Raw genomic sequence first — 20,780 nt, forward strand, 5'->3', positions numbered from 1 at the left:
TATCCAACTCTACTATCAGAATTCAAACTCAGTTGCTTTGAGGATGCCCAATAACCAGTTGGCTCTTTTGCATATGTGATGGGGACAGGGTGTCCCCCACTCTGCATTACCATGTAGCTGTGTGTGTGTGTGTGTGTGTCCTGGTTGTACCAGCACTTCTGTGCTGACTGAAAGATTATTGTAATGTCTAAGAGAGACCACAAAGGGAACATCCCAAAGTAAAGTTTTATTTTGTGTTATGTTAACAGCAACTAAGTTTGTGTTTCAAATGCATAATAAATGTATAATTCTCAGAACTGAAGAAACATGTCCTCAAAGTTACTAGCTGGCACTGACGCTAGCATCAAGCACTAATTAATGTATACAAAATGTTTGGAAATGTAAATAACGGCTTTAATGAAAATGTAAATTCACAATGTCTGACTCTTCATAAGACAATTCTAACAGGAACTGTTCTCCCATAAGGAGTTGATAGACAAGACATCGTTGGAATGGTCCATCTCTGGGACCAGACGGGGGTATTCCCAGTTGTGCCCTAGATGTGTCCAGTCTGCAGTAAGGTGTACTGGGTGATGAATCTCTCCACACCCTCCCCCTCCAGCATCTTCATGGCCCTCCAGTGGATCTTCCCGCAGTTCTCTGGTTGGCCGTGGGGTCCCAGCTCCTCTTTGATGTAGTCCATCCACAGACCTGTAGGGCAGCAAACACACTTAAGACAGTCCACTCACTTCTGTTGTCCAACATTTTCAGCACTCATAACCTGGTCTATGGAACCATTGCTTGATTCACATTAACATCAATGTTAACTGACATGCAGTGTTGGTTTCAGTTGGGAGAGTGGACTGGGTAATATTTGACTTGGAATAGTGCTCCTTGGATTGCGATTTCATCTTGGCATACGTACACATACAGTTTATACATGATATATATTTTTCTCTTACCATCATCTGTAGCGCCAAACTCTCTCAGGGCTCTCTCGTAGAAATCCCTCAGGTTGCTCATCTTTGGAGACTCCTGAGGGAATAAAGAACATCAGTCCGGTCAGCAACAAATGTTTTGACAGCAGAGCAACATTCTCTACCATTTTCTAAGAACCCAGCCCAAACAGTAGTGCCAACTGACAACAGTTAAAACAAATGCCATCTTTTTGTAGACAGTAAGAGTATGTGCCAATGTGGTTGAACAAAGAGTTGGTTTGCGATTGTGGGATGTGTGGGATATGGTTTCCTCTTGTACGTTGTGACTTGGCAGACTCACTTGTTTCTTCTCGATCTGGATCATGCTGGTGAAAAACTCCTTGGAGAAGGGACGGTTTTCATGTAAACTAAAACAACCGGAAATTCAACATATCACTTTAATATTGCAATGGACCATTTCAATGATTAATCTCGTTGCGATGCGTAATGAATCTTAAGGTGAATGACAGTTAGTTTGTACCTAGTGAAGGTCTTCCTGGCTTTCTTGTAGCCTCCGGACATGTACGACCACTCGAGGTATTTCTCTTTCATTGCCATGGAAACAGACGGCACTGGCGAAAGGAGACCTGGCTGAGAGCAGAGAGCATTTATTCACTTGAAGAACCCCATTCACTCTCTCATCTAGTCACACAGAACCCCATTCACTCATCTAGCCACACAGAACCCCATTCACTCTCGTCTAGCCAGACAGAACCCCATTCACTCTCGTCTAGCCAGACAGAACCCCATTCACTCTCATCTAGTCACACAGAACCCCATTCACTCTCATCTAGTCACACAGAGCCCCATTCACTCTCTCATCTAGTCACACAGAACCCCATTCACTCTCATCTAGCCAGACAGAACCCCATTCACTCTCATCTAGTCAGACAGAACCCTATTCACTTTCATCTAGTCAGACAGAACCCCATTCACTCTCATCTAGCCAGACAGAACCCCATTCACTCTCATCTAGTCACACAGAACCCCGTTCACTCATCTAGTCAGACAGAACCCCATTCACTCTCATCTAGCCAGACAGAACCCCATTCACTCTCATCTAGCCAGACAGAACCCCGTTCACTCTCATCTAGTCAGACAGAACCCCATTCACTCTCATCTAGTCACACAGAACCCCATTCACTCATCTAGTCACACAGAACCCCATTCACTCTCATCTAGTCAGATAGAACCCCGTTCACTCTCATCTAGTCAGACAGAACCCCATTCACTCTCATCTAGCCAGACAGAACCCCATTCACTCTCATCTAGTCACACAGAACCCCATTCACTCTCCCATCTGGTCAGACAGAACCCCATTCACTCTCATCTAGTCAGATAGAACCCTATTCACTTTTGTCTAATCAGACAGCAACAAGTCCAGGTAGACAAAACTCACTACCTGTTTCAATACTCAGTGAACAGATTTTAACTTTGGTTGGCTTTCTATTCCTGTCTCAGTCTGTTCACAGGGCCAGGCTTTATATTATGACTAGGACTCAACATTTTTCCTATGACTTATGACCTGGTCATGGTCACAAAAACCTCCATGTGACGCTTGGGTGCTGTATTGACAGGTAGACTAATAAAGTGACAAGTTACTGCTTAGTGTTAACAGACCAAAAGCAGGCGACAGATTCGTCCTGGTGGTAAAGTACCTGAAACAGCGCTTCGGTCTCCTCCGGACTCTGTGACATCACGCTCCACTCCACCCGGAGCAGCCACAATGGCAGGCTCTCCTGTCAAAAACACACGGGTACTGTTAAGACAGACACCCAACCTGATCTCGGACCAGTTTATACCCTATCCCGCTCCAACGGCTAGCCAAACATACAACATATCACTGAGATGGGAACCAGCATAATCAAACGCCAGGTGACAGACTGCTTTTTTTTCCCGGCATGGGACTTTTATTTTGAAATCAACTTTGAGACAATCCCTGTGGGCCCCCATATCATTTCTCAACTCACACCCAAGAAAAACAGTGTCACTGAGGCAGGGAGTTATATAAGCAGGGGGGGAGGGAAGTTATCGTAATCCCTGTCAGCTACTTCTCATTAGGCCTTGCGAAAGAACCACCAAAACAATGACTACTGCTTCGACTACTACTTTAATCTCAACGGGTCTAAACCAAAATGAAGGTTAATGACATGCATTACTACAGAAACCTGTGTGTTTGTGCATCTGTCAGTTAACATCAACGTTGCTATGGTTCAGGGTAGAACCAGGGTGAAAGGCCTGATCTTCCCCTATCGAACCTTAACAATTACAGTGGTGTAGTGGAGGGTATATGGAGTTATCCATGGACCCACAGGAAACCCACTTCTCTAAACACCACTAACGTAAAAACGAACATTTCTGCTACAGTACACCCATTTCTTTAGTCGGAGGATACTCATATCTTTAGTCACAACTGACAGGAGCTCAGTGACTAGGGTGACAAGTTAATTCTACTCTGGTCGTCTGATTCAGAAAAGAAAAAAAAAAATCTCTGGAGGAGGAAGTTAATATTCTACAGGAAACTAATTGGGCCAGGGAGCTGCCCCATTTAGAGTGTAGCGGAGGGAGAGTGCGAGCGCACCTTGGGATTCACGTGTGTGAGCGCTTCCTGGAATAGCCTGCCCGCGTCGCCGCTCCCCAGCTGCACCAGCGTCCGCAGGCACAGGCTCCACGCGCCCACCGATTGGCTGTGGCGCTGGGCGGCTGCCGTGGCAACCCGGGCCGTCCCCTCAGAGTCCCCTGCGGAGAGCAGCGCCTGGAGCTGGACGGACGGAGGGAGGGAGAGACAGGCGGAGAGAGAGAGATGGACGCTGGGAATAGAGGAAGACGTCGTTTTCGTGGTATTGTCAGAGCGCGTCGCCAAGGTTCTTACCCAGTTCTTATAAAGGTCCTCCTTCAGCAACGAGGCGTCGTGAGCGCGCTGAAGTACCGCCAGCAGCCTGTCCTGCCTCTGAAGACACACACACGCACGCATCAAACACTGCTCCGATAACACCCCTCACACACCTACTCGTCATATCAATAGCAGACGCAACAAGGTGACCCGTTACCATTGATGAACACTGAGATCTAACGATACCTTGTCCTTCAGCTCCTGGACATTGGTTTTCCTCTTGGACCTCTCCAGGCAGAAGGAGACGTAGCACGTCCACATGGCCTCTGGGACACAGTGGAGACCGGTGTCATTACATGTATGGTTTTACAATATTTAAATTGAAACTAGCCGACTAAGCCCTTCTAAACTCTTGCATTGTGACATTCCCCTAGCAGTGAAATAAAGTTATGTGCCAGTGAGTGTGTATGCGCGCGTTCCTGTGGTGTGTGTGTGTACCTGTGTTGAGGCTCTTGACCGCCTCCTCGTAGACCTGGCTGCATCGCTCCTCTCGGCGGGCGATGTCCGAGGCCCGCGCCACCGCGCTCTGAAGCTCCGCCCCTGACCCCGCCTCCAACTCGCGCTTCGCCATGAAGTCCCACGTGACGCTGTCGTCCGCGTGCTTGCCCTGCAGGCTGGAGACACAGGGGGACACAGGCACAGTGAGTGTGTATGTGTGTGTGTGTGTGTGTGTGTGTGATGGAGTGTATGTTTGGGGCAATGACTGTCTTAGGGACACCCTAAAGGCCATCCATATAAAATGCACTCCCCCCCACACTTTTTCCCTTTTTAATTGCGCCTTACTCTTGAATCATCATGTCCTGCAGTTCTTTGGTGAAATCAAAGATGCCGGCGATGCTCAGAAGAGAGAGGATGAAATCGGCCCCTGGGGAGATGGGAGAGGACAGAGTGAGCACCCCGGAACACACATTCTCACAGGTAACGGCAGCGGGGCCGGTGGGGCCGCGTTGACGGACTGAGGAGGACGCAGGACGCTGCGTGTGGAGCGGTGGCTCACCCTGGATCTTCCCCGTAGCGTCCCGGTAGACCACCTCGGCCAGTTTCCCGCTCAGGATCTCTGGGGAGAACTCGTACTCCCCCTGAGACGAGGAAAAACGACGTCGATTTGATTAAAGGATGTGTATTCTGACAGGGCAGGGTTCAAGATGTGTACACTCTGCTCAATATAGGCTGAAAAAAGACTGTGTGTGTGTGTGTGTGTGTGTACTCACCAAATCCATCTTAGCCTGCTCCACCTCCTTCTGCTCTTTCCTCAGTTTCTCAGCGTGCAACAGCTCCATTCGGAAGTACTGACCACACACACACACACACAGGTCATTACAAGGTCATTTCAACAGTACTCCTGGCACAATCCAATGCCATTACAATACAGGCTAATCTGTATTCAGAATAACATATTTCCTCACTGGGTGGTTCCGGTTTCACTATATTTTTGCTTTGAAAACTAATATGGCAGCTCTTTGATTTGTTAAACTACAACTCCCATCTCTAAACCTTAACCCATCCTCCCCCTCACCTCCTGGTAGACCTTCCTGTTCTCGGGATGAAAGCGTAGGGCTCGCAGGAAGAGAAGCCTGGCGCTCTCGGACGCGTTCCTGTCCTCCATCTCCGTCTTGGCCGCCATGATCCACAGGGCTAGAGGGAGGGAGGGAGAGAGGGAGAGAGAGAGAGAGAGAGAGAGAGAAAGAGAGAGGTGGTAGGGAGATCTGCTAGTTCTGCTCACCCAGAACCATAATCCACTCATAACTAGAATGAACCAGTGAACGAGAGGTGACTTCTACCTGGTTTGTCAGGGTGGATGGCCAGCATCGCCGAAAAGACCTTGCTGAGTTGACCCTTCGTGTTCTGTGTGAGGAGATGGGAGAATGTTTGACAAATACCGGAACACTCAGTACTACTCATGCACAATTTTACTAATTCAACATAAGTTCCATTGGTTGGGGGAAAAAATTAGCACATACCCATTTCTTACAAAAGGCAACGTGAGAGAGCCACAACTTAAGATCATCCTGGGGAAGAGAGATTCACAGTTACTTTAAACAACTCGTATCGGAGATTCCTGCTTGCTCCAAGAATAGAGGCAGTTGGTCATTTGTCATTAGCTAGTACTACTGTACATCTAAAAGGCTGGTTCAGTCCATTACCTTCCATTTGTTTGTTGCCCTCCTGAACACCTTGTTAATCCTGTCGACGATGGCAAACTCAATCTCCTCTCTCTTGAAGGAGTAGCTGATACGCTGAAAACGGATTCGAGAGGAAATGTACATGTTAACGAAAAATTGCAATACTTGAATTTTCACATGTAGATATTGCTTCATTGTTAAACCCACCATGAATCAGTCAGATCGGAGTTCAGATCAGAGAGCAGTATCAGAGTTCACATCAGTCAGATTTAACACTTACCGATCTTCTCTTCTTGATCAGCTCTAAGACGTTGATTTCATACTATTATAAACAAGAAAAAACGTTGGTTAATCTTTTTCACCCATTCACAACTCTTATTAACGAGATATTGACAATTGGCACTCACCTGAATGTATGAAATGAAGTCATCTTTACTGAGGATCAGGCGGTGGAGTTTGTATTCCAAGGCTGTTGCTCTTCTGAGCATGGATCTGCAATAAGCAATACAAGCCTTCACTATTTCAGTCGTAGCTACTGATTTATGAGTGAATGTTAATACTGACGTATATGACAAGAAAATAATTAATGAAATTTTATAATGGTGCGATTTCTGTGAAGGCTACTTGAGATCATAATAGCCAACGTCAGCTACAGTATATGGAAAAGAACGTGATCTTACTTGACTTCTTTCTTGGTGAACAGTCCCACTCTCTCCAACTGCTCAAGCTCGGGGATCCTGTCCTCCAGTCGCTGTTGGACGATCTCCGCCATCGTTCACCTCACTGGGTCAGTGGCCCTACACGGACTGACTGCTGCTGCGGGGAATGTTATTTTTGTTTCTTAAATGGCACAGAAAGGAGATCGGTAGCGTGTAAGCTAGGTAGCCATTTAGCAGAGTCTCATCACTTTCCACATGTGTGGAAGTTGTGACTGCATAACTTCCGGTTCCGTCAAGTTTATTACTCCGGGTGGAAACGAACAACGTTCAGCCAAAGTAGCAGTCCTGACTTTATCATAGCGAGGGAAAACAGCAGGAAAGCCACAGTCCATGAGCAGATACATTAAATGTACAAAAGGAAAACCTTGATTACCACATCATTACAAATAAATAGCTACATCATCATGTGGGATTGATTTGCTCCATATCCACAAGTGACCTGCCTGTTTGGGTTAATGGATTTATAGGATTAATAGGATTCAATTATTATATTTAATTATTTAATTATATTTTTTACCAAGCTAAACATTGTGCAAACAACTAATCTGTTCAAGTCCCATGTTCATAGACCAGATTTCCCGCAAAATCGTTGAAAGCGAGAGCGCGTTATGTGTCATTTACTGTCGTTTCCAGCCAATCACAACTCTCAGATTCCATATCACAATTTCTATTGGTTGAAATGTGCTGCCGAGACGTCCAGTCAAACCGTAGAATTTCAACTATAACGTGCAGATTTTACAGGAAGTTTTCCACATATTCAATAATACAATCGTTTAGGCCTTTATGTGTAGTGTTTGCATATATGGTAGCTTTGTTACAAAGGTGCGGGGGAAAATATTCGGGCCCTTCGGATTGTGTTAGTCAACTATGCTAGCCTAGCTATCAGCATCTCCTGCTTCATTGCCTTTTATTTCATGGGCAGCCTGTGTTGTTGGTGAGTCTCAGCAGGCTAGCTGCTAGCTAATGTGGCTAACGCTAGCTAGCTAATCCTCCTGCCCTAAAGCTTTCTCTTCTCGGACACTGCTGTTTATATTTATAGCTCAAGATAACAATAGCCATAGACTCCTACATCGATGTTAAAGTACGGACCTTTCTTATTTTCTACTAAAATGAAAGAAGCCAGATCTTCCAAAGCCCGTTTATCTTAGCTAGGACTAGCCCTGCTAGCTAAGCTAACTTGCTGGCTAACTGGACAGTTAGCCACATTTATGTTGGTAATGTTGCCTTTGTTTTGTATTGGCCTAAATAATCTCTCCCCTGTCCTTGTGTTGTCCTGTGTAAAGCGCTCAGGAGAAGCTAAGCTATGAGCGGGGCCAGCTGTAAAGCCAACGGCGCCGTGTACCCGGCCTCGACAGGCGTGATGAACTCGGTGAAGAAGCCGAAAATGGAGCAAATTCAGGCCGACCATGAGCTTTTCTTACAGGCCTTCGAAAGTAAGATAGCTAGCTTCATTATTCTTACATTCTTAAAATAATGCTTTCCATATTCCTCTGGATAGCCAAATATAAGGATTGTGTTCCTTATTTTTAATGGGAACGGTAGAGCTTAGATAATACAGTATTTAACTTGCCATGCACATCATGGCTGAACTGAGGCCTTACTGAACTTGATAATGGGCAAGAGTGCTGGCTAATTCTCTAGTCCCAAAGTATTGATTGTAGACTTAATCTCTAAGGGGTGTCTGCTAATACGCAAATTATTATAAATAACGGTTATATTATCATCAAATCAATTTACATTGTTCAACAGTTTATGAATAACATTATGGTGTCTGCCTTTTCAGAACCAACTCAAATTTATAGGTTTCTCCGCACAAGGAACCTGATTGCAGTAAGTCAGTCAACTTTTCTTCTTGTTGAGACAGACTGTTCTCTCACTTAATCTGGGTGCATTAATGATTAACCAACATATTTTTCCATTCTAGCCCATATTCTTGCACAGGACGCTCACCTTCATGTCCCACAGAAACACTCGAACAAATGCCAAAAGGTAAAATATTGTGATATTATAAAATAAGTTGTTCATTCATTGATCTGGAAGGAATCTGATTTGTCTCGTACTATACTATTGATAGTCTCCAGTGAATGCTGTAAAACTGTATTTATAGTACTGTGCGTCCTGATGAAGTCTTTTGCGTTTGAACCTGAATTCCCAGGAAAACCTTCAAGGTGGATGACATGCTGCAGAGAGTGGAGAAGATGAAGGGAGAGCAGGAATCTCACAGGTAAGCCACGCGCTGCAGAAGTATTCAGTTTGATGAGATTACAGAAGGCGTTCTTTTATCAGTTTAAACATGACTGAACGGTATGTTTGTCTGCGCAGCTTGTCATCACACCTCCAGCTCACTTTCACTGGATTCTTCCACAAGGATGGTGGGTGTTCATTTAATGTAGAGATTTGTATATTCAAGTAAAGGCTCTACAGTTTAAAAAGCACTGAGGATTTATTAAAAACATTCAACTCTCTTTCCCAACAGAAAAGCCATCTCAGAATTCAGAAAATGAACAAAACTCAGTTTCTCTAGAGGTGCTACTTGTAAAAGTCTGCCATAAAAAAAGAAAGGTAAAACATCTATTTTTGTCTCTTTCGTTCCCTCAACAACCACGTCTGATGATTCACAGACGCCGATTCCCCAGTCGTGCCCTTACAATCTCTCCTGTGTGCGTTCGTGTTCGTAGGATGTCAGCTGTCCCATCAAGCAAGTGCCTACAGGTAAAAAGCAGGTGCCTTTGAATCCTGACTGCAACCAAACCAAGCCGGGCGCCTACCCCTCCCTGCTAGTGTCCAGCAACGAGTTTGAGCCCAGCAACAGCCACATGGTCAAGTCCTCCTCGCTCCTGTTCAGGGTCTCGCGTACAGGCAGGAGGGACATCAACGGCTTGGTCAACGGGGAGGCCAACGAGAACATAGGTTAGCGTTTATACCGCATCGCTGCGGCTTATAACTGCTCATGAGGAGCCTACGACAAGCTTATAACCTCACCCATGCTGGGGGGACCTGGCTATGGATATCCAGTGTCGGTGTTTTAGCGAAGCAACGATACTCGATACCGCCTCGTCTTTTAGATAAGGAAGAACAACAACTCCGGGGCGGCAGATGCTGCTGTTCTTCAGTTGTTTCTGCCCCCCGGACGTTTGAGTGGGCGGAGCCTCCATTTTAAGATGGCGTTTACGGTGAATCTTGCAGATGTGTCGGAGACACCGAGCAGGAAGAAGAGGAGCAGCTCCCACAGAGAGGAGGGGGAGACCACAGAGACCTTTGTTGCACAGATGACAGTCTTCGACAAGAACAGGTAATCCCCCCCCCCCCCCCTTCTGTGCGTTTCCGTCCGCTTGGTCGCCGCGCCCGGTGTTTCCTGGCGCCGTGCGGACCTGTTGTTCGACGAACAGCGGCTGGATGCCGCGGGGCTCCGCTAACGTGATCCCCCACACTGTCTGCAGGAGACTACAGCTGCTGGATGGAGAGTACGAGGTCTCTATGCAAGGGATGGAGGACTGCCCTCCCAGCAAGAAAAGAGCCACATGGGAAACCATTCTGGATGGCAAGGTGTGTGTTTGACAAATACACAGATAGATAGATAGATAGATAGATAGATAGACAGACGAGGAAGAACAGGAACTATATACATCCATGAGTATAGTATGGAATAGAATAAAAACAATAAACATATGTACATACATACATCCAGTCTGTATAAATATATATATATATATGTCTAGGAGTACACATATATTCAGGCTGTATAGATAAATCTAGTATATACATACACACATGCACACCTCCAGAACGCTCAGGCACTGTTACAGTATACAGTCTGATGGCTGCTGGCACAAAGGAACGTCTCAACCGCTCCATATTGCACCTGGGTGGGATGAGCCTGTGGCTGAAAGTGCGCCCCAGCTGGTTATAGAGGGGATGGGAGGGGTTGTCTAGAACAGTTTGTCCCTCATCCTCCTCTCCACCACAGACTCCGGGCTCTGTGTGTGTGTGTGTGTATATATATATATAGATAGATAGATAGATAGATAGATAGACACACACACATATATGTATGTATGTGTGTGTATATATATATATATATATATATATATATATATACATATATAGATATATATATATAGATATATATATAAAGACACATGAAACACCTCAGGAAGTATGAATAAGACCCAAAATCGAATGTGAAAGCACAGAGGTGTTTTTGTGTCCCGTTCCCACTCCCTCCCCACAGAGGCTGCCTCCGTTTGAGACCTTCTCTCAGGGACCCACGCTCCAGTTCACCCTGCGCTGGACGGGCGACGCCAGCGACAAGTCCACTGCCCCCGTGGCCAAACCCCTGGCCACCCGCAACTCAGACGGCTCCAGCCCCGTGGAGAGCAGGACCAGCACGCTCAAAACTGCACCACTGGGTACGAGATGCACAGTGAAACACTTACATTCATATTCTCACCCCCCCCCCATACACACACACACACACACACAGTAGTCGTACTAGTTCAGAAACGTCTTGCGCCCAATGACGACTCTGTGTCACTCGCGTGACCCAAATTGTACCATCCAACCTAGTCTCAACGCCAGACCTGCGAGAGTTCTTGCGTTGATACGCTACGTAAACTGCGCTAACTACTTTACTGCATGCTGCAGATCTCTCCACGGGTCTGGGACACTTCATGCTAAAAAGTTTTTATAATCCTGGGGGCACCAATCAGTATTGGACTTTCGTGTTACTGAGGCGCAGCCCATTTTTCGAACCACTCTCATTGGTCCTAAGCCCTGTCACACTTCCAATTTCGAACACAAGACTCGCCCTCAGAACCTGCGGGGGCGAAAGCATTCAGCCATACATTCAACCATACATTCAACCATACATTCAGCCATACATTCAGCCATACATTCAACCATACATTCAACCATACATTCAACCATACATTCAACCATACATTCAACCATACATACTGTACCTACATAGCCAACAGCTGTGACTGTGACTTAGTGGCTGACACTGAAGACCTCAGCCCTCGGCAGTTAGCGTTTTTTTTTGGGTGACGTTGCATCTTCTCTTCTTCCACCTCCCCTCCCCTCCCCCACAGCTGTGAAAGACTCCGTCGGCACAGACATGCAGCTGAGAAGAGAGCAGATCCTGTGCGAACCCCGTCAGAAGCTCCGCATATTTTATCAGGTAGGACGGCGGCGGCGGCGCCTTGACGGGACGGCGTCCGAACGGGGGGGTCGGGAGGCTGTCGCATCGCCGGCTTCCTGCAGCACTTAGCGATATTGGCCGGGTTTCCCAATAAAGAACCTTCTTAAGGAACCCTTTTTAATCAACCCTTTGCATGGGAGTTAAGAAGTACTTTGGAGTTAAGAAGCTTCTTAACTCAGTTAAGTGCTTCTTAACTCGTTCGGGAAACCCGGCCATTAACTCTTAACTCTAGTTCTGGTTGGCGACAGTTGATATGATAGACGCTTGATATGATGGCGCGCGTTCGACGGTGGATACTAACATTTTTGTGTGCAGGGTATGCTCTTCGAAGGAATTTAACTTTGTCTTTTTCCCCCCAACGTGAGACACGTTCAGCCTACAGAGTCCCACAGAACCAACTGTGGGAGTTGCAACCAGCCCGTTCTTACTTTTTCTTACTATTAATCACATTTCTTCTTACCGTTTCATGGTGTGTCCGGAAATATTAAAGCACTTTGAGCGACGTTTGCATGAAAAGTGCTACACAAATAAAGGTTATTACTACTTACTTAGTATGTACTTACTTCGTTTTTTGTCCCTGGCCAGTTCCTGTACAACAACAACACGCGGCAGCAGACGGAGGCGAGGGACGACCTCCACTGTCCCTGGTGCACGCTGAACTGCAGGAAGCTCTACAGCCTGCTCAAACACCTCAAGCTCTCGCACAGCCGCTTCATCTTCAACTACGTGGTGAGAGACCAGGGCTGTGTGTGTGTGTGTGTGCGCGTGTGTGTGCGTGTGTGTGTGTGTGCGCGCGCGTGTGCGTGCGTGTGTGAGAGACTACTTTCACTGAGTGTTTTCCTGTCGCTGCCCATGAGGTTCCGGCTGGGGTGCAGAAGTTATCTTTTATTCTCCACCAGACAAATTTGAATTTGAGAGACTTAATTTATTGCATTTTTTTTAATGCATGTGAATCACAGAATAATGAGACAACGTTAAGTAAGGCCAGATGGTCATTATCGAAAAATAAGATCCCGACAGTGCATTCGGTTTTGTAACGCACTGAAGGGCTCTTATTTTTCTATTTTGTTATCCCGCTTATTACACGGCTTTTTGCTAACGTCATTAATACTAATATTTATTTTGGCAGAGAAATGGCTCCCTGTGCTTGGGCAGTGGGCGTTCTCAGAGATTGGCTTGATGAGAGGGTTCACATACAACAGCCAAAACCGTTATGAACTGTTTAGAATTTTCAGCAACTTTCAGTCAACTTTTATCTGTCACCCATAGACATATAATGTGTTGCCCTTTGCAGCGGTCTATATTGCTCAGTTGCTCTTGACATCGGTCAATTATCAAGAAATAATTGATCGGTAGAATGCTCAATGTCCAATCAGAATCGAGTGTTTCAGAGAGCCGTGAGTAAAATTTTAAAAACCGTCCTTTTTATTTCTAAAGTAAGTTTAAGCAAGATTCTAAGAGAGAATATTTCTATATTTTTCATTTGGGCTGCGGAGAGTCAATAGGATCTTTTTTCAGTGGACTACGCAGAGTCAATAGACACGCGAGGATTGAGTTGAGACGAAATAGCGCTCACATCGGTTGCTGGATTTTCCCGGGTCATGTGGCGGGCACAACCATTTTTCTTTATTCAGGCGGCAAAGTGAATTCTAAACTAGTGAGTAAAGAAGTTTCCACCAACTACAGAGAAATACCATGGACTTTCAAGACCAAATTAAAAATAATAATAATATGAATTGCCTACAAATAGGGTGGCGACTGGGGGGTGGGGGGTGGCGCGAGGCCTTTTTTCGGGGGGTGGCCACCCCTTCGGAACCGCAGCAGTCTGCCACCCGTTCGTCCAGATAGCGGTTCCGTGTTTGACTTTTGGCTCGTCCTCCTCTTGTCGGCCGCAGCCTCACCCGAAAGGAGCGCGGATAGACGTGTCCATCAACGAGTGCTACGACGGCTCCTACGTGGGGAACCCTCAGGACATCCACAGCCAGCCCGGCTTCGCCTTCAGCCGCAACGGCCCCGTCAAGAGGACCGCCGTCACTCACATACTGGTGTGCAGGTAAAAAAAAAAGAAGCCCCCTCCCGTCCCTGCGGACTCCCGCCCCCCCCCTCTTGACCTGCTGTGATGTTTTGTCAGCGGAGGTGGTCTGCATCGACGAGTTCCATAGGTGTTTAGTTTTATAAGTGACTAGCCATGCGTTTTCTGCGGTCCGTATGTCCGGGGCGCCCGCTTGCTCGCCCGGCCCTTGTGTGCGCAGCGGGGCCCGCCGTAACCTTCGTCCGCCCTCCCCTCCCCTCCCCCAGGCCCAAGCGGACGAAGCCCAGCCTGTCGGAGTTCCTGGAGCCGGAGGACGGGGAGCTGGAGCAGCAGCGGACCTACGTCAGCGGACACAACCGCCTGTACTTCCACAGCGACAGCTGCGTGCCCCTGCGGCCCCAGGAGATGGAGGTGGACAGCGAGGACGAGCGGGACCCCGAGTGGCTGAGGGAGAAGACCGCCACGGTGAGAACCGAACCGGACCGCCGCTCCCACCCCTCCTTCCCACCAACCCCTCATGTTCCTCAGACACTCTTTTTTTTAATTATATTTTTGGGGGCATTGATATTAAATGGGACAGTGTAGAGTGACAGGAAAGGTGGGAGAGAGAGAGAGATGGATGACAGGCGGCACAGGGCCCAGGGCCGGATTTGAACCAAGGCCACTGCGATAAGGCCTAGCCTTCACGTGGTACGCGCCTTAACCCATGATCCACCGGGGCACCCCTCCTCAGACACTCTTGAGTGTGGGAGTACTACAGCCCAGTAGATGGAATTAACCATTCACTTATGTATCATAACCACCAGAGACAGGTTGAAGCTATGCTTATCTTCTTTTCTTTTTTTTAAAGATATTTAAAGGCATTTCTGCTTCATCGGGATAGGACAGTTGAGGGACAGACAGGATATGACAGTTGAGGGACAGACAGGAAAGGACAGTTGAGGGACAGCCACCGTGGGCGCCCCCCTGCTTATTGGTACAGCGAGGGGTCACGCCGCGGCTTTGAGCGCGCCCCGTCGCCAGCGTCTCCTTGCACGCTCGCCGGCCGCCGGTCTCACCATGTGAACGTTTCGCCCGCAGCAACTCGAGGAGTTCACCGACGTGAACGAGGGAGAGAAGGAGGTGATGAAGCTGTGGAACATGCACGTGATGAAGTACGGGTACGTTCAGTATGTAAAAACTTTTCCTTAACCTCCTCAGTTTATACGAAGCCATTTGAAAAAAACACAGAGGTCATAGCCAGCTAGACATAGCCAGATAAACATCTCTGTGGAAAAAAAGTAAAATTAAAAAATTAAAGTACATTTACAGGGTAGTAAAAACAGACATTCCAAGTAAAAGTTGTACGTGAAATTCGTAAGTTGTCCTCTTCCCGGTTGATCCGGCAGCTTCATCGCCGACAACCAGATGAACCAGGCCAGCATGCTGTTCGTGGAGAAGTGCGGCGCCTACATCGCCCGCCGCAACCTCTGCCGCAACTTCCTCCTCCACCTGGTCAGCATGCACGACTTCAACCTGGTGAGCGTGGCCACCATCGACCGCGCCATGGCCCGCCTGCGCCAGATCCAGGAGGAGCTGACCGAGGGGGGGGGCGGGGGCGCCGGGGCGGAGGAGGAGGACCGGGCGCTCATGGGCGGGGCCTGCAACGGCGCCTCCATGGCCGGCGGCGGGGGGAAACACGGCAAGAGGACGAAGAGCTCCGTCGCGGACTGATGGAGATGAAGATGACGACGATGATGATGATGATAATGGCGGCGGCCACGGTGGTTCTTTCCCACCCGTTGTCAGCAATCATTTATCAGCGTTCTTTGGTGCTTAATTGGATGGAGAGTGTTGTCAATAGATGACTTGACTCAAACTGGACAGATAAACAAATGTTCACACACACACACACACACACAGGTTTTTACAGGAGTAACCAAATATGGACAAATGTACACACTTTGAGGACAAGATCACGTTTTACCAACTCATTGTGAGCCAGTCGTCGTTGAGTTTGCGCAGACTGGCAATCGCGTTCAAGGTTTTAATCACGGCACGACGGCATTTGTTGTTGTGTTACTTTTGACAGCTGAGTGTGTGTAGTAAGTTGAGCGCTACACACTGGTGACAATTGTCGTCCCTCTTCATTTGTGCACATACAGTAACCCCTTGGACCCTTGTTATTCTTTTAGCTGATTCTAGCACTTGGTATCTGTATTTAGTGAATTGTTAACAACTTGAATCACGGTTTGCTTAATCTGCTGCCTCAGTTGTCAGATGCACCTCGTCTCCAATCCTCTGAAAGGTCGCTCTCTTTGGTTGGGATTTTAGTTGTTCATTTAACTCGGTCATGTATGTATGTATGTTATTCATGTGTTAGGTTGAGATATCCGGAGTAATTTTGAATAATTGAGCCTGTAAGATGGTCTCACAATAGGATGCCACGCATCTTTCTAGCCATCCTTTCATTCACCTACACACAGACACGTACACACCACACACACACATACACACACACAGCCAGCATGTCACTCCTGTGTAGACTACAGCTCTACAAAACGATACCAATCTCCAGTATGGACGTTCACGGACAAGCGCTAGAACGTTCCTTTATGTGATTATGAAGGGGTTTGGGAGCGTTCGGATGGGATTGCTCCTGGCTTCATAAACAGGGGTTAGAGAAATGAGTGTTGCTCAACACTTCGGGACACACTTTGTACACATTGTAATAATGTCAATATCTAGTTATATCCCATTGTGAATCTGATAATCACTGATAATGAACTTGTTGGTTGTTTCTCCTTCTCAAAGCAATATGCTGTATGTTGGGTTGTAAGATCCTAGTTCATGTGTCTGTCCTATTAGGTGCAGTTGATGCCAAAGGTGGATGGGTGGTTTTTCATCAAACTCCTAGTTCTGCATTATTTTATCTTTTTTTCCCCCTCTTTAGTACATTTCAGACTTGAAATGGCGAGCGCTAAAAGCCTTAGTTCTATTGTATCGTTGTGTGTGCACAAACTGAATGAAACCATACTTTTTTTTTTAGGAATACCTTGTCTGGTCAGATCCACGATTCCTGTCACAACCCTGTGGAACACTTCTGTCCCATATGCAGGCTTTGATCTTTAGGGAAGGGGAGAGGCGATTAATTCATCACTATCTTGTAAACTTTGGATATGGGGATTTTTATATTTAAAATAAAGTTCATTTGACCTTGTTCAAGAGCATTGTTTGATGCTTGTGTTCTCAGTAACACAATTTCATATGTCCAAATGATTTTTTTTGTGTGTGGGGGGGGTCCATAGCCAATGAGATGTACAGATAAATAGGCACGCCTATGACGTTTCTTTCTAGCGACCAACTTCCTCGTTTGAACTCGCTGGTACGCTGAAGAAGGAGGAAAGAGTTCGTGTCTGAATAGCCTACTATCACCACAATCTCAGTGGGCTACTGGTTGCACGTTGTGGCCATAAACGTTCGCCAATAACAGTCGGTATATTCCTACCTTTATGAATTGCGTGAGAAAACATTTAAAGAGTGAATCCGTGAGGCGGAGGTACGGGCGCTGTTCGCTAGGCAACAATGTTCATTCATCATCAAGTGATTTCAGAGCATCTTTCTGTTGTCAAGTAGCATGCAAATTATTATAGTGAAGCAAGCTACAGTGTTACTTACAATAGTGTTATACCTTGGCAGTTTTGTGCATTTTCTACATAGCTTGATATAACTAGTATTAGCTACAGAACCGAAGATGAAACAGTAGTGCTGGACATTTCCCATTCAATTCAAGATTGAGTGGAGCTGAAATTAATCGATACCTTATTTCCATTCAAGGGACATTAAAGCAGCCATGTAGACATTAAACCGAGAGAAAAAAATATGTGTGAACATTCAGCTATACCACCTGGCTGTGTTCTTGGCAATGGAAGTGAAGTCAGGGGCTGTACTGTCCAGGGCCAAGGACATCCGAGAGTACTTCAGAACAGCCTCACCTCAACAGCACTTTGGAAATGAGAGCCTTTCTTCCGAACCGCCAGTGAACAACAAAATAAATAGGACATCATGGGACATGGAGCCGGTTCCTACGTCAAAGAGCAAGCTGAGTCGACGAAGACCCAACCCCGAAAGAAAGCCACGGCAGTCTGCCAGCGCGGCCGAGGAGAACCCTTCAGACCCATATGATGTGATAGTCATTTCAGAGTCTGGATCCTCCGGTGACGGCACACCGTTCAGGAGGAGTAGGGGAGGAAGAGTGGCAGGTGTTCTGGGCAACAGTGCTGCAATTGAGGACCCCATGTATGGGAGGAATTCTTCAACAGCAGCAGATATCGTATCTAGAAATTTGCCTGAGGATACAGACAAGACGTTGGCCCCCATTTTCACCAGGAAAAGGGATTCGAAGAGTGAAGGGACTCAATGGAATAGTTACAAACAGAGGCAACACCCTAAACCTTCAATGATAACCAAGTCCAACGTGTCCCTGTTGACAAAGTCTAGTGTGGTCCCCGACAAGCAGGATTGGGAATTAAAGGTCATTGAGTCCAGTTCAGAGTCTCAATACAGCACCACTAAGAGGGAGAAGTTAACCACTTCCTCTGGGTCCTCTGGCTGGAGAATGGAGCTGTCAGAGCCGGTCAGAGAGAGCTGTCCTGAGGAGATCCGAGAGTCAAACCCACCGTTTCCAGTCAAACTAATCTTTGCTGCACTATGGAAGAAAGACAAGCAACACGTACAACGTCTAGAATGCCCTGGTAAGATTGGGAGACTTTGATGACACTGGCGCCGTTGATTTTTTATTTTTTATTTATTGTAATGTCTTCATACGGTACTGTGTATGTAATTATCACTTTGTGTACCGTTACAAATGTTGCACCACCTTCATTTCCATCAGGGGCAGAGAAGAGCCCGACCTCAAGCATCCCTCCACCCTCACAAAACCCAGGGGGAGAGAAGCGGAAATTTCCTGAAAATGACAGCGAGGGCTCGGAGGTGGTCCCCAAGCGCGGGAGGACTAGCTGTGAGGAGTCTGAGGCCATCATCGAGGTCCGTGGTTCCTCTTCAGAACCAACCATGAGGAGGGGCTCCACGGTGGTTCTGGGTAGGGGGCAGCCGAGGAGGACCAGACTGAGCCGGACACACCGACTCAGGCAGCGCCAGCAGACGGAGACTGGAGGCCTAAGCGTGGCTGTGGCTGCCGGACCGGTGCCGGACCAACCTAACCTCCCAGAATCTGATATTGAGACCCAAACCTGCACTAGCAGAGGTGAGGTTCCCTAAAAGGTTCTTTCATTGGTTCATCTTTGTTTCTTTTGCATTAGCCTGGCACACAGTAGTGTGCAAAAGTCTTAGGTCACTTCTTAGATGACTTGGACAGGGGGAAAAAACAAGAAGAAGCCGAAGTGAAAGAGGAGTTACTGTATGGCAAATCCTGGAAGATACTTGGAAGAATTTACCACAGGACTACACAGCAGTGCACAGTGGTGCTCCAAGGCGAATTGCTTCAGTTATGCATTCTCATAGAGGCCACATAAAAACACAAGAGGTTTCTACATTACTTGTTTTAAAAACACAAGAAATGTTTGTTACTTTTCATTGTATTAATGTTTATTTGTGTTTATTGTAATGTTATTCTAATGTTATATAGTGTTTATGAGCAAATAAACAGTGCCCAGTTAAATAGCTTTAAACATAACTTCCTGGGTGACCTACCTTTTCCTGTTTTCTGTTTTTGGTGCAGATCTCGTCAGTGAGGATGTGCTTTGGACGGACAAGTACAGCCCTCAGCACTCGAGTGAAGTGATTGGCAATTCTGCCTCTGTGAAAAAGCTCCACAGGTGATTATAAACCCAGCGCCATTTCTAAGATTATAAACCCAGCACCATTTCTAAGCAGTAGAAGAAGTGTCTGACTGTCTTGTATTTGGTCATTGGACGCAGCTGGCTGAGGAAATGGAAACTACGAGCCGATTGCGAAGAGAGAAGAAGAAGAGAGCTGGAGAAGGAATGCAAAGAAAACAGTAATGGTAATTATACAGTATATTTATTAATTATACCGGCACGTAGCTCGGGAGGTCGAGTGGCCAGCTAGGGATCGCAAGGTCCCCGGTTCGATCCCAGCTCCTAGCATTGTGCCAAAGTGTCCTTGAGCAAGACACTGAACCACAAAATTGCTCACATGTGGCACCGTGGAGTAGCACCTAGTACTGTCCCCTCACAGCAAGAACATGACAGGTTGAAGAAGTCCCAAGTACTATACTATGTGTTTATAGAGTATAGGTCAGTATGATATACTTTGTCCCATTCAGACTCGTGGGACTGCGGAGACTTTCAGGGAGAAGCCAGTGTGGAGGAGGGGGCGGAGCAGCTGTGTAACGCAATGCTGATCACAGGACCCCCAGGGTCGGGCAAGACCGCCTCGGTGTACGCCTGCGCGCAGGAGCTGGGCTTCAAGGTCGGCTAGTTAAAGGAACGGTTTACCCTGACGGCCAGCTTCGCTGATTGTCCGTCATTCAAAGCCACTCTTTGACGCGTCTTCCTACACATTTGTTTTGATCAGAAACCGTGTTTTCTGATCAGAACATTTTGTATTCAGTGCAGTATGTTGCCTGTGTAAGATTGCTTTCCCGAGCCCTGTTGTCTTTGGTCGTCTTGCGTCCTTCCTTCCAGGTCTTCGAGGTGAACGCTTCCTCTCAGCGCAACGGTCGCCACGTGCTGACTCAGCTAAAGGAGGCCACCCAATCACACCAGGTGGAGCTCCAGGGACATGCCCCTTTTAAACCTGCCTACCTCAGTTACCACAGCAACGCCTCCGCCAAATCTGACACGTTACCTGGTAGATCTACCCCACTTTTAGTACTTTGATCCATTTTCGCATCA

At 47.0% G+C, this 20,780-nt stretch overlaps 2 protein-coding genes across 3 annotated transcripts; one reads left to right on the forward strand and one right to left on the reverse strand.

Moving 5' to 3' along the window:
* Window positions 1–241: 241 nt before the first annotated feature.
* On the reverse strand, window positions 242–6,879 carry utp6 (UTP6 small subunit processome component). Its single transcript, XM_084440795.1, has 19 exons — window positions 6,653–6,879; window positions 6,380–6,464; window positions 6,253–6,294; window positions 5,994–6,086; window positions 5,811–5,858; window positions 5,631–5,694; window positions 5,366–5,484; window positions 5,061–5,138; window positions 4,847–4,928; window positions 4,633–4,714; window positions 4,288–4,463; window positions 4,036–4,115; window positions 3,829–3,906; window positions 3,538–3,717; window positions 2,615–2,695; window positions 1,438–1,547; window positions 1,258–1,324; window positions 942–1,014; window positions 242–690 (listed from the first exon to the last, which is right to left on the reverse strand). The coding sequence occupies exons 1-19, from the start codon at window positions 6,742–6,744 to the stop codon at window positions 536–538; spliced, it is 1,785 nt and encodes a 594-aa protein (XP_084296921.1). The 5' UTR covers window positions 6,745–6,879; the 3' UTR covers window positions 242–535.
* A 550-nt stretch (window positions 6,880–7,429) lies between these two features.
* Window positions 7,430–17,122, forward strand: suz12b (SUZ12 polycomb repressive complex 2 subunit b). 2 transcript variants are annotated; one of them, XM_084440793.1, is made up of 17 exons: window positions 7,430–7,625; window positions 7,975–8,124; window positions 8,475–8,521; window positions 8,616–8,680; window positions 8,847–8,915; window positions 9,014–9,063; window positions 9,168–9,253; window positions 9,370–9,601; window positions 9,878–9,983; window positions 10,132–10,237; window positions 10,923–11,100; window positions 11,782–11,870; window positions 12,477–12,620; window positions 13,787–13,944; window positions 14,190–14,388; window positions 15,004–15,092; window positions 15,312–17,122. In XM_084440793.1, exons 2-17 carry the CDS (start codon window positions 7,995–7,997, stop codon window positions 15,634–15,636), a joined length of 2,073 nt encoding a protein of 690 aa, XP_084296919.1. In that variant the 5' UTR covers window positions 7,430–7,625; window positions 7,975–7,994; the 3' UTR covers window positions 15,637–17,122. The 2 variants fall into 2 exon arrangements, with proteins under 2 accessions (XP_084296919.1, XP_084296920.1); XM_084440794.1 differs by having other exon boundaries at window positions 15,004–15,083.
* Window positions 17,123–20,780: the final 3,658 nt, after the last annotated feature.

The sequence above is a fragment of the Borostomias antarcticus genome (genome assembly GCF_949987555.1).
Source record: "Borostomias antarcticus genome assembly, chromosome: 7".
In the NCBI taxonomy this organism is placed as follows: Eukaryota; Metazoa; Chordata; class Actinopteri; order Stomiiformes; family Stomiidae; genus Borostomias; species Borostomias antarcticus.